This window comes from Sciurus carolinensis, chromosome 2 (genome assembly GCF_902686445.1).
Source record: "Sciurus carolinensis chromosome 2, mSciCar1.2, whole genome shotgun sequence".
Classification (NCBI taxonomy): domain Eukaryota; kingdom Metazoa; phylum Chordata; class Mammalia; order Rodentia; family Sciuridae; genus Sciurus; species Sciurus carolinensis.
In genome coordinates this window covers 152,385,881-152,398,063 of record NC_062214.1, presented here as the reverse complement: position 1 = coordinate 152,398,063, position 12,183 = coordinate 152,385,881, and the positions used below count along the sequence as shown (strand labels likewise).

General features: G+C 34.9%; 1 protein-coding gene across 3 annotated transcripts in view; it reads right to left on the bottom strand.

Moving 5' to 3' along the window:
• Positions 1-12,183, bottom strand: part of Frmd6 (FERM domain containing 6) — a 254,837-nt gene that overhangs the window by 38,867 nt on the left and 203,787 nt on the right. For all 3 annotated transcript variants that reach the window (XM_047540498.1, XM_047540497.1, XM_047540499.1), the window contains 2 exons: positions 11,405-11,649; positions 3,751-3,841 (listed from right to left, as the gene is read on the bottom strand). In XM_047540498.1, coding sequence (XP_047396454.1) covers positions 3,751-3,841; positions 11,405-11,503 — 190 coding nt within the window. In that variant the 5' untranslated portion in view covers positions 11,504-11,649. The remainder of the gene's footprint in view (positions 1-3,750; positions 3,842-11,404; positions 11,650-12,183) is intronic.

Sequence of the window (12,183 nt, the reverse complement as noted above, 5' to 3'; positions counted from 1 at the left end):
TTGGGTGTAAAGTTTTTTAAGTTCTTTATAAACTTTGGAGATGAGTGCTCTGTCTGAAATATGTGTGAAAAAGATTTGTTTTTCCACTCTGTAGGTTCTCTTTTCACATTATTGATTGTTTCCTGTGCTGAGAAAAAAGTTTTTAGTTTGAATCTATCCCATTTATTGATTCTTGCTTTTATTTCTTGCACTATGGGGTATTGTTAAGGAAGTCTGGTCCTAAGTCAACATGATGGAGATTCAGGTCTACTTTTTCTTCCATTTGGTGAAGGGTCTCAGGTCTAATTCCCAGATCCCTGATCCATTTTGAGTTGAGTTGTGTAAAGGGTGAGAGATAGGAGGGAGTTTAATTTCATTTTACTGCATATGGATTTCCAGTTTTCCCAGCACCATTTGTTGAACAGGCTATCTTTTCTCCATTGTAAGTTCTTGGCACCCTTGTCTAGTATGAGGTTACTGCACTTAAGTGGGTATGTCTCCATGTCTTCTATCCTGTACCATTGATCTACGTGTCTATTTTGGTGCCAGTACCATGCTGTTTTTGTTACTATTGCTTTGTAGTAGAGTTTAAAAGTCTGGTATTGTGATACCTCCTACAGTACCCTCTACTTCACTCTTCCTGCCCAGGATTGCTTTGGCTATTCTGGGTCTTTTGTTCTTCCATATGAATTTCATGATTGCTTTTTCTGTTTCTATGAGAAATGTCATAGGGATTTTAATTGGAATTGCATTAAATCTGTATAGCACTTTGGTAGTATGGCCATTTTGATAATATTAATTCTGCCTATCCAAGAACATGGGAGATCTTTCCATCTTCTAAGGTCTTCTTCAATTTCTTTCTTCAATGTTCTGTAGTTTTTATTGTAGAGATCTTTTACCTCTTTGGTTAGATTGATTCCCAAGTTTTTTTTTTTTTTTTTTGAGGCTATTGTGAATGGAATCGTTTACGTCATTTCCCTTTCCCTTTCATCACTTATGTATAAAAATGCTTTAGATTTATGCATGTTGATTTTATAACCGCTATTTTGCTGAATTCATTTATGAGGTCTAGAAGTTTTCTGGAGGAGTTTTTTGGATCCTTTAAATAGAGAATCATGTCATCAGCAAATAGTGACAGCTTAAGTTCCTCTCTTCCTATTCGTATCCCTTTAATTTCTTTAGTCCGTCTAATTGCTCTCACTAGTATTTCAAGTATGATGTTGAATAGAAGTGGTGAAAGAGGGCATCCCTGTCTTGTTTCCATTTTTAAAGGAAATGCTTTCAGTTTTTCTCCATTAAGAATGATGTTGGCTGTGGGCTTAGCATAAATAACCTTTACAATGTTCAGGTATGTTCCTACTATCCCTATTTTTTCTAGTGTTTTGAGCACGAAGGGGTGTTGTATTCTGTCAAACACTTTTTCTGCGTCAATTGAAATAACCATATGAGTCTTATCCTTAAGTCTACTGACATGATGGATTACATTTATTGATTTACGGATGTTGAACCAATCTTGCATTTCTGGGATGAACCCCACTTGATCGTGGTGCATATAAAGCTTTTTAAAATTTTTTAAATTTGTTCTTTTTTAGTTATACAGGACCGTAGAATGTATTTTGACATATCATACATACATGGAGTATAATTTCCCATTTTTTTAGCTGTACATGATATGGAGTTAACACTGGTTGTCCTATTTATATACGAACACATGAAAGTTATGTCCAATTCATTCTACTGTCTCTCCATTCCCATCCCCTCCTTCCCCACCATACTTCCCGTCCAATCCGGTTAACCTCTACTCCTTCCTCCCCTGTGCCTATTGTGAGTCAGCATCAGCATATCAGAGAGAACATTCAGCTGTTGTTTTTCTGGGATTGGTTTATTTCATTTAGCGTGATATTCTCTAGTTCCAGAAAATGCCGTAATTTCGTTCTTCTTTATGGCTGAGTAATATTCCATTGTGTCTATGTACATCTTCTTTACCCATTCATCTGTTGAAAGGCACCTAAGTTGGTTCCATAGCTTTGCTATTGTGAATTGAGCTGCTGTAAACATTGATGTGGCTGTGTCACAGTAGTATGCTGATTTTAAGTCCTTTGGGTATATGCCCAGGAGTGGGATGACTGGGTCAAATGGTGGTTCCATTCTAAGTTTTCTGAGGAATCTCTATACTGCTTTCCAGACTGATTGTACCAATCTGCAATCCCACCAGCAATGTATGAGTGTACCTTTTCCCTACATCCTCACCAACATTTTCTGTTGCTTGTATTCTTGATAATTGCCACTCTGACTGGAGTGAGATGAAATCTCAGTGTAGTTTTAATTTGCATTTCTCTAATTGCTAGTGATGTTGAATACTTTTCTCATGTATTTGTTGATCATTCATATTTCTTCTTCTGCCAAGTGTTTGTTAAGTTTCTTTGCCTATTTATTGATTGGTCATTTGACTTGGATTTTTTTGGTGTTAAGTTTTTTGTTTTTTTGGTTTTGGTACTGGGGATTGAATTAAGAGGCACTCAACTACTGAGTCACATTCCCAGCCCTATTTTATATTTTATTTAGAGACAGGATCTCACTTAGCACCATGCTTTTTTGCTGAGGCTTGCTTTGAACTCATGATACACCTGCCTCGGCTTCCTGAGATTATAGGCGTGTGCTACCATGCCTGGTTGGTATTAAGTTTTTTGAGTTCTTTGTATATCCTGGAGATTAATGCTCTGAGGTGCAGGTGGAAAAAATTTTCCCCCATTTGTAGACTGTCTCTTCATGTTCTATATTAAACTTTACAATTTAGACCAATCCTAGTAGTAGAAAATAATCCATGCCTGTGCCCAAATATAAAATATAAATAAATATATTTCATGAAAAAAAGTCTTCTTGACAAAATGAGCAAAGATATGAAAGATTTTTGAGTATGTAGAAGACTAAATCAGAGAAATTTTAAAATATGACTTGAAAGAAGAAAACAAAAAAATGGCTGCAGATAGGTCCTGAGAATTTAACTCTGAGATACAGGAAAGGAAAGCTTGTATGGAATTCTTCATTTGAGTTTTTCTCACATAAAGAATATGGATGAGAATAAGCTTATGTTTTGAGTTATATGGTCTGACTAGTACAAATGTGTGTGGTGGGGGACAGAAAATAAGATGCAATTAATAAGATCACTATTAAACTGTTGAAATACTTTTGTAATACCAAATATTATTAAATGGATTATAAAAGTACCTAGGGTACTTTGCTCCTAGCTCCAACTATTCCCACAATACAAGGAATTAAAGATGAAGCATAGCTCATTAAAGCATAAGACAGTAAACCAAGTGTGGTGGTACATGCCTGTAATCCCAGCAACTCAGGAAGCTGAGACAGGAGGATCACAAATTAGAAATCTGCCTCAGCAACTTAATAAACCCTGCTCCAAAATAAAAAATAAAAAGGGTTAGGGATGTAGCTCAGTGGTAAAGTGTCCCTAGGTTCAACCTCCAGTACAAAAGAAAAAAAGTTTAAAAATATTTAATCTTAAAACATTAAGAGAGTAAATGCAAAAAATCTGGATCCTCAAAAGAGGATCAAATTTTAGTTGAAACTATAATAAACACATGACTAAAATCCCAACTCTTCTAAAAAATACATAGTAGTTGAGGTTAAAAAATTTTAGACTTAAGAATGAAGATCAGTTTATGAATATTCTAACAATCACAGTTTTATAACTATATGCCTGATTTGCTTCAGGGATAGACTAAATCAATCAGAGATAGGATTAAGACTTACTTTGTATAACACTGAGTCCAAACAGGTGACAATCCTTTAGCCTGAGCAGGTCACACACCTGGACCAGCAACTGGTGACACAGAATTTTAACCTGTAAAGGAGAAAAAGGCACAACTTGAGATAATAATTAAACCAGGTGCACACAGTGAGCCACAATCAGGTAATTTAATACACTATAAATATATACCTAGATAGGACTAAGTGACACTAGTTCTTAGTCCAATTAGCAAAACAACTGTTGGTTTGTGGAAATCACTTTAATCTGTGGCTGTATTTTCATAAAGATTATCACAGTATCACTTTTTTTTTTTTTTTTTTTTTTTTTTTTTTTTTTTTTTTTTTTTGCGGTGCTGGGGATTGAACCCAGGGCCTTGTGCTTGCGAGGCAAGCACTCTACTGACTGAGCTATATCCCCAGCCCCACAGTATCACTTTTTACAACATGAAAATCAAGTACTAATACAATATTGTGCAAGACTCATAAATCTCATGATGAGTGGGCAAGGCTCCCAAATCAAAGTGTATGAAAAATGGATATGAAAAAATGTGCCTAGAACAGCTTACCCTGATTACTAAAAGTATTCATTTGACAGGCATCTTTTTTTCTTTTTTAAAAATAATGTATACATTTAAATTGACAAATAAAAACTATACATTTATAGCATGCAAACATGTTGCTTTGATATGTGTATACATTATTGAATAGGCATACTGCAATAATTAATACATGAATTACTTCACTTTTTATGAGAACACAAAATCTGCTCAGCAATTTTTGAGTATACAATATCATTTACAATAGTCACCATGTTATATAATACAGCTTTTGGATTTATTCCTCCTGTGTAACTGTGTAACTATTTGTATCATTTGACCAATATCTCTCCAAACCCCACTCACCCCTATGCTCTGATAACCACTATTCTACTCTCTGCTGCTTTGAGTTAGATTTCTCAGTTTCCACATATAAATAATACTATGCAGTACTTATCTTTCTGTGAGCCTGGCTTATTTTATTTAACATAATAATAATATCCTCCAGGTTCATAAACATTATGGATGACAGAATTTTTTTCTTTTTATGGCTGAACAGTATTCCATTTTGTGGCGTGTGTGTGTATGTGTGTGTGTGTGATTGTGACTTTCTTTATCCATTCAACCACTGATGGACACTGAGGTTGGTTCTACATCTTTCCTATTATGAAAAGTGCTGCAATGAATGAACATGAGAGTACAGAGGTCTCTTTAACCTACTGATTTCATTTAATTTGGATATATTTCCATAATATATATGCTGGACCATATGGTAGCTCTATATTTAATTTTTTGAAGAGCCTTGTACTATTTTCCACAATGGAAACAAACTGCAAGCATTCCCTAATGAGTTAACTCTCATTAACTTTACTCTTTTTGATAAGCATCATTCTAACGGGTGAGGTGATATCTCATTGTAGCTTCAATTTACATTCCCTGATGCTCAGTGATGCTACGCGTTTTTTCATACACCTACTGATGATTTGTGTATCTTCTTTTGAGAAATGTGTGTTCAGGGCAAGTTATCTTTTCAAGGAGTTTTCTTCTTATGCTATAAGCAAATTATTTATATACTGAACAATGAGTGACCGCCTAGTTTTTATTTATTTCATCCAATCACTGTTATTATCTAATATCTTTGTCCTTTTCTGAGTCAGTATATAATTCCATCTTAAAACCATATTAATTTGGAATTCTATGGAAAAGCTATTCTAAATTTAAAAGACACAGTTTTAATGCTTTCTCAAATGTTAATGAAGTGTTGGTGGGAGAGGGCAATAATTCTGCTGAATCTGCCTCTTTTAATTCAGAATCACCAAAGTTTATTACAGTTGGGATTGACTTTAAAAGATTACTCAGCACAATTTCTTCATTTTATAGAAGTAGAAAGCTCAGCTTAAAGTCATGTAACTAGTAGTGGCAAAAGCAGCAATTCACAAGTCATATGTATATTAAAATAAATAAATAAAACACAAATGTGTGCAACATGATAGTTTATAATTATAGCTACATACATTACATGTGGCATATCCCCTCTCAAAGGCATTAAACTTTTAATCATTTCTTCAGTGACAGTGATGCCAGTTAGTTTAAATTATTATGTTTTAAATTAGTTAACTCTGAATTAACGACCATTAATACCTTGATAAAAAGATGCCCTAAAAATTGAAACACAAACAATTCTAAATTGATGATAATTCTAATTACAATTAGAAAGATGGGCTTATCACTCTTTTGCACATTCATTATTAAATGGTGTCCAACCTAAAGCACTTTACCCACTGGAAAGACCAACGTCATCTAAGACCAGAGTAGTACATGTTCAGTTGCTTAAGCAGCATCAGAACTCAATGAAGCAAGGACAGTGTCTTATTTAATATTCAGGATATATAGTAAGCACTCAGTTAATGTTTGATGAATGAAAGCCAGAAATCTAATTCCCTGAGGGCTCCTCTACACCTTTGTGTGTTCCATGACTACAGACTTCTCCCTAATTTACTGAGCAAACTATTTTAAAAATGTGCTATTTAGAAATTTAGGAAAAACATATCAATGTAAACCCACAAGCACCACCAAAGGTCACATCTGCCAAGGTGAAACTACTATCATCCCCTTGTATACAACTACCTTAATTCAATCACATGAGAGCTTCATGTCTGTCCTATGGGGACTACATTATCTCCAATGTTCACTGAAAACACTCAGGATTTTGAGTTCCATGTTATCATAATTCTACTTTACAAATGAGCTTAAATAAACAATGATAAAAAAGAGAACACAGCAAATATCTTAAGTCGTACTAAATACTACAAATTTGAGACTTTATTATTCTAGAGCACCTTTCAGCCCTAGTGTGATGTACTTAATATTTAGTTTGACCTAATTGGACACAAAGCAGTCTGGACAAAATGCAGCAAATAGTTAAAATTCCAAACCTTGAACTAAATGTACATAAAATAAACTATGTTGTAACTTTGAGTGACAGTTGACCAAATAATACTGTACATTTCTTCCATGTATCCTATATAATTATGATTGTTCTGCTAGTTTAAATCAGGTATTTGTAGCCTACTGATAAAGCTCTTTAACATCTATCAAGCAAATATAGTGCTTTTGTTTAAAAACTATAATTAAATAAGGATGTGACTATAAAATCTTAACTGCTATGAAAACAAGCTTGAGTTTTCTATATTTGCACAGTATGAGTCTTTAAAGCTATGTTTAAGCTGATTGTGAAATTTTCAAGTTTTTTAATTTTCAGGAGCAACTGAAACTTTAAAAAGTGCTACACAGTATGAGCTATTTAGAGTAAAAGTTCTATCTAAAACTATACTCTGTATGTAACTATAAAATTAAAACAGCAATTTGATCCTAAATGTATCAATGGTTTGCTATTGTATAAGAAAGTTTAAAATATTCTTTAGAAAGAGTTGTTCATTCTAGCCTTAGTTAAGACATATGCTCTTGCAGTTTGGGGAGTGGAGGCAAAAGGATTCAGAGTTCAAAGCAGCCTTAGCAACTTAGTGAGGGCCCTAAGCAACTTAGCAAGACCTTGACTCTAAATAAAAAATAAAAAAGCTGGGTTGTAACTCAGTGGTTAAGCGCCCTGGGTTAAGCCCCTGGTACCAAAAGATAATAAATAAATAAATAAATAAATAAATAAATAAATAAATAAATAAAAGACAGATGCTCTTAGCCAAAATTTCTATCACAAATTCTTAATGGCTCTTATATTTATCATGATTTTATTTCCAAAATTTTCTGTTTTCATACTTAATATTTGCTTGATGATTAAAATAACTTAAAATAACCCCTAGTGTAGTTCCTAGAAAATTCAAAATGATCCAAATTTACTCCACATGCAGAAGGACAACATTCCATAAACCATACTTGCCAGAGGAAAAAAAAAACTTTCTTTGTTTAAAAAAATATTTACAAATGATGAAGTAAAAAACAAAACTGTTGATTAAATTGCTTTTGCTACAGTCAATTTGTTACACCTGAACTACAAACCGCTATTTTCTAAATCCAAACTTAATACTTTGTAGAAATAAAGGGTCACTTGGTAGAGCTGAAACATTTTTCTAGCAGTGGCAAAGTTCCATACTACTTAACCCCATTCCTGCTTGGGTTCAGGTGCTAGCTAGAGAGGAGCTTGGGTGAGGCAGAAGAGTCTCATGCCCTGGAGGGAGAAGTCATATAAGCCCACAAGGGGTGCAGACTCTTCATTTTCATTTCAGTCACCCAGCACCCTAATGAAAGGAACAAACAGCTCCAAGGGTGTAGGAACAAGTAATATGCTACTCTGTGAAGGACTCACTCATTGAGCAATCCCACTGTGCCAGGCACTACACTAAGCACTTTATTCATGTGACATCTTTAAATCCTCACAATGTCCCTGTGAGGAGAAGAAGGTTATCCCCGTTTCACAAATGAGGAAGTCAAACGAGAGAAAATTACAAACAAACATTCTCTAAGAAATGTGCTTAAGAATTGCAAAGTAAGTTGTAGAGTGGGGATTTCAACAGGTTCTTGTGACTCTAAAAACCTACCTTAATCATGATACATGGCCAACCAGTCTTTTGGATTAGGGATGCTCAACCTATATCAACAGCAGCTGCTTTCTATGTACCAGTAATAATACTATGTGTTAACCCCAAATTCTTAACAGTTACCCTGAAGGACAGGTATTATTCATATTTTATAGGTGAAGATGTTAAGGCTGAAGGAGGCTTAATGAACTTTCTAAGTCATTCATATATGGGCTTTAAATTCAGGTCTGGATGTTTTAACACATCCACATCTTTTCACTATCAAACTGTTTTTCAATTATTCTTTGTAAAGGGCAGGCAAAAAGGAAGGCAATGCAAACTGTGTATCTATTATGTACCACGTACTGGGCAAGTTGCTTTTGGAAGTGGGAAAGTAGTAAGCTGTTGTTTGAATGTGAGGTGTCCCTCAAAAGCTCATGCATGAGACAATGCAAGAAGGTTTAGAGGTGAAATGGTTGGGTTGTGAGAGCCTTAACCCAATCAGTGAATTAATTCCGATGGGATTAACCGAGTGGAAACTGGAGGTGGGAAGGGTGTAGCTGGGGGAGGTAGGTCCTTGGGGGCATGCCTTTAGGGTATATATTTTATAACCGTGGAGTGGAGTCTCTCTCTGCTTTCTGATTATCACATGAGTTGCCATATTCTTCGGCCCTGATGTTCTGCCTCACCTGAAGTCTTAAGGAATGGAGCTGGCCTTCTATGGACCAGCCCAGCTCATGAAACCATGAGCCCTCAAATGAACTTTTCCTCCCCTAAAATTGTTCTGGTCAAGAATTTCAGTCACAGCAGCAAAAAGGTGACTAAAACGTAACTTAAGCAATTTGTGCAAAATTCACAAATCTAGTAAACTAGAGTTAAAATATGAATAATCTTATAACATTTCTCAATAATGATGATGATGATATTATTACTAACGATAACCATTACTTGGTGCTTATTATGCATAATATACTGTTAAAAGGGTTAGGCCACTGAGACAATGCCAAAAGTACAATTCAGTAAATGGAGTTTGGGAGAGTGAAAGAAACTAGATGATGCTGGGATACAAGTCTTTGCCTCTCTGGTTTTAAGATTTCAGAGAATTCACAGCCCCTGTTTAAGGACATGTAAAATTCAGGTTCTGCCTAGGTTTTCTACGTCAGTATTTCCAACTAGTGGAGCACACAGTCTGACTATTTAGCAAGCTCCCCAAATAATTCTAATAAATATTCAAGCTTTAAAACCACAGATCTATAGGAACAAATGGACTGGTTATCATCCAAAATTATCTCCTGCAGCTGAGATTCTAGTACAAATTAATTTGCAAAGAAATTAAATTTGCCTCTTAGTATTCTTAAGTCAGACTGGTCTCCCCACTGCAGTTAGTATGATTTTAGTCCATATATTGTGTGTGGATATACACACATGAGCACATATACACACATCCCACTGAGTAAGAAGACAGAAATGGAAGTGAGAGAAGCTTCGTATGTGTTTATGCTGCATGTCCTAGGATATGTAAATTTAAAAACTTAAAGAAAATCTTTTATATAACTGTATAAAAGAACTAAAACAGCATATTCATGTGCATAATAGATTTAGGATTTATTTTTCCAGTGCCTACACTGAAACGTTGCCAATTTTTGCTAAATTTTAAAAATCAAATGCTAAAAAATAATGGCATAATACTTTGTACATCCAAAAACAACCTTAAGTATCCTGAGCAGAAATGCAGTTCATCACTAGAAATTCTGCCTAACAGATGATAAAAATCCATCCAATAGGCAGGTTTGATGCTCAGACAATTCCCATAAGCAGAAATGAGATCACATGAGTAAATCAAGAAACTGTGTTCATTTTTAGCATAATTTCCAATCCAGAAATATGCCTATTAAGCAGAAGTTTTCCTATCTAAACCTTTTACTGATACTATTTACATGCCATATATATTCAATATAATGCTTAGAAATATTCCTTTATACAGAAATTGGGTTAAAAATAAAGTAGTATATTATAAGGGAATAATCTAATTCAAGGCATTGCACTAAGGCTATTTTTTCCCCTTAATTTCATCAGAATAAAATTAAGTAAATTAAAGGATATGAAATTTGATAATAGGGAGAGGAACTGAAGAATGCCAGGTATGCTACTGATTACCATATGTGACATTCTCTATCAAGGTCACATATGTTGATAAACCCTATGATTCACAGCATAGCCACTTGGGTATAAATCCAGAAATGTGTATGTATGTACATATGCATCAAATGTTCCTGGAAGTTTTATTGGTAAGAATCTAAAACTTAAAATAACTCAATGTTCATCAATAGTAGATGGATAACTAAATTGGGCATGCTCATGCCTTGGAATATCACACAACAATGAAAAAGAACTACTGTCACATAAAATGGCATGGATGAATTTCACAGGTCAACTGTTCAGTGAAAGAAGCCAGACACATACAGAATATATCGCATAATTTCAACTTCATGAAGGTCAGAAATAAGCAAAACTACTATCTGGTGATAGTTATTACCCTTTAGAAAGAGGTTATTGACTAGAAGGGTCATAAAAGATGCTGAAAATGTATATCTCAAGCTGAGTTGTGGTTATTTTGTTGTATACACTAGTAAAAATTCATTAAGCTGCATACTAAAATTTCTATATTTTGCAGTATGTAAATTATAACTCAGATTTTAGAGTTAAAAAATAGTATCATGTTCCTCAATCCAGGTTAACTAAACAAGCTGACTGACTCACAAACTATAAGCAATTACTTAGGACTCAAAGGCACAGCCCATGTAATTAGTCCTTGAAATTGGTTAGACTTTATGTATTTCAAGGAAAATTACATTTCAATAAAAGTTTTAAAATGGTGTTTGTTTTTTTAATAGAGTTACTAAAATTCTCAAATTTGAAGGCAGCTGCACATAAGTCATAATGTAAGATTGTTTTTGTGTAGATTATTTAATACCAATTCTGCTGTATTATTACTGGTCTCATTCAATATTGATTTCACCTTGAACCAAGCCATAACATGAATGTGGTAGGAACACAATTTTCAAACATTTCTAAAACGAATCTACTCACATTTATGATGATGTTTAGAGATTCATCATTGGGAAGGAAAATACACACACTCCGGCGGTCTTGCATGACTCTGTTGTTATGGAAGTGCAGTTTGCTCATTGTGTCGTGGGCTCTCCAGTGGTCAGGGCTGGGCTCTGAGTCCTCAGCAACTGCTCAGGTTCCCAGCACTCCAGAGCCAGATTCTCCTCCTCATTACACGGCTGACAGGAGAAGCATCATGGTAGCTGACTACGTAGGTTTCATAGCTGTAAAAAAGCCAAAGGGAGGCCTGTGAATAAGGTATTGAGTTGGTGAAGACGCAGACAGGGAGGTGAGTAGAGCACAACTACTATGTGGGTGCAGGAACATCATATTTTAAGGCAGGGTGCTCGTACAATACATAAGAAGTCACTGAAATGTACTCTATATTTTGCCCACTAACAACAGTCTTGAAACTTTCATTCACAGTCATGAATTAAACTCCAAGTCAACAAGCACTTCACACATGCAAGGCAGTACTAAGCACTACATGCTCCTGGAAACAGATCTTGCCTTTGAGTAGTTCCTAGTCTCACAAGGGAGATAACTAAGGGCTAGGAATCCAAATGACAAAAATAGCAACAATAAAACTCACTCTCTTCCATTACTAGCAAAATAAATGTCTTGGCTCTTACATCACATTCACTCTTCAACCACCAAGGTCTGGCTTCCACTTCCTTTACTTTACCAACTGACTCTGCCAAGGAAATCAGACTCTTCTGGACCATCAGTAGTAAAGTATAGGATTTGCTTTACCAATT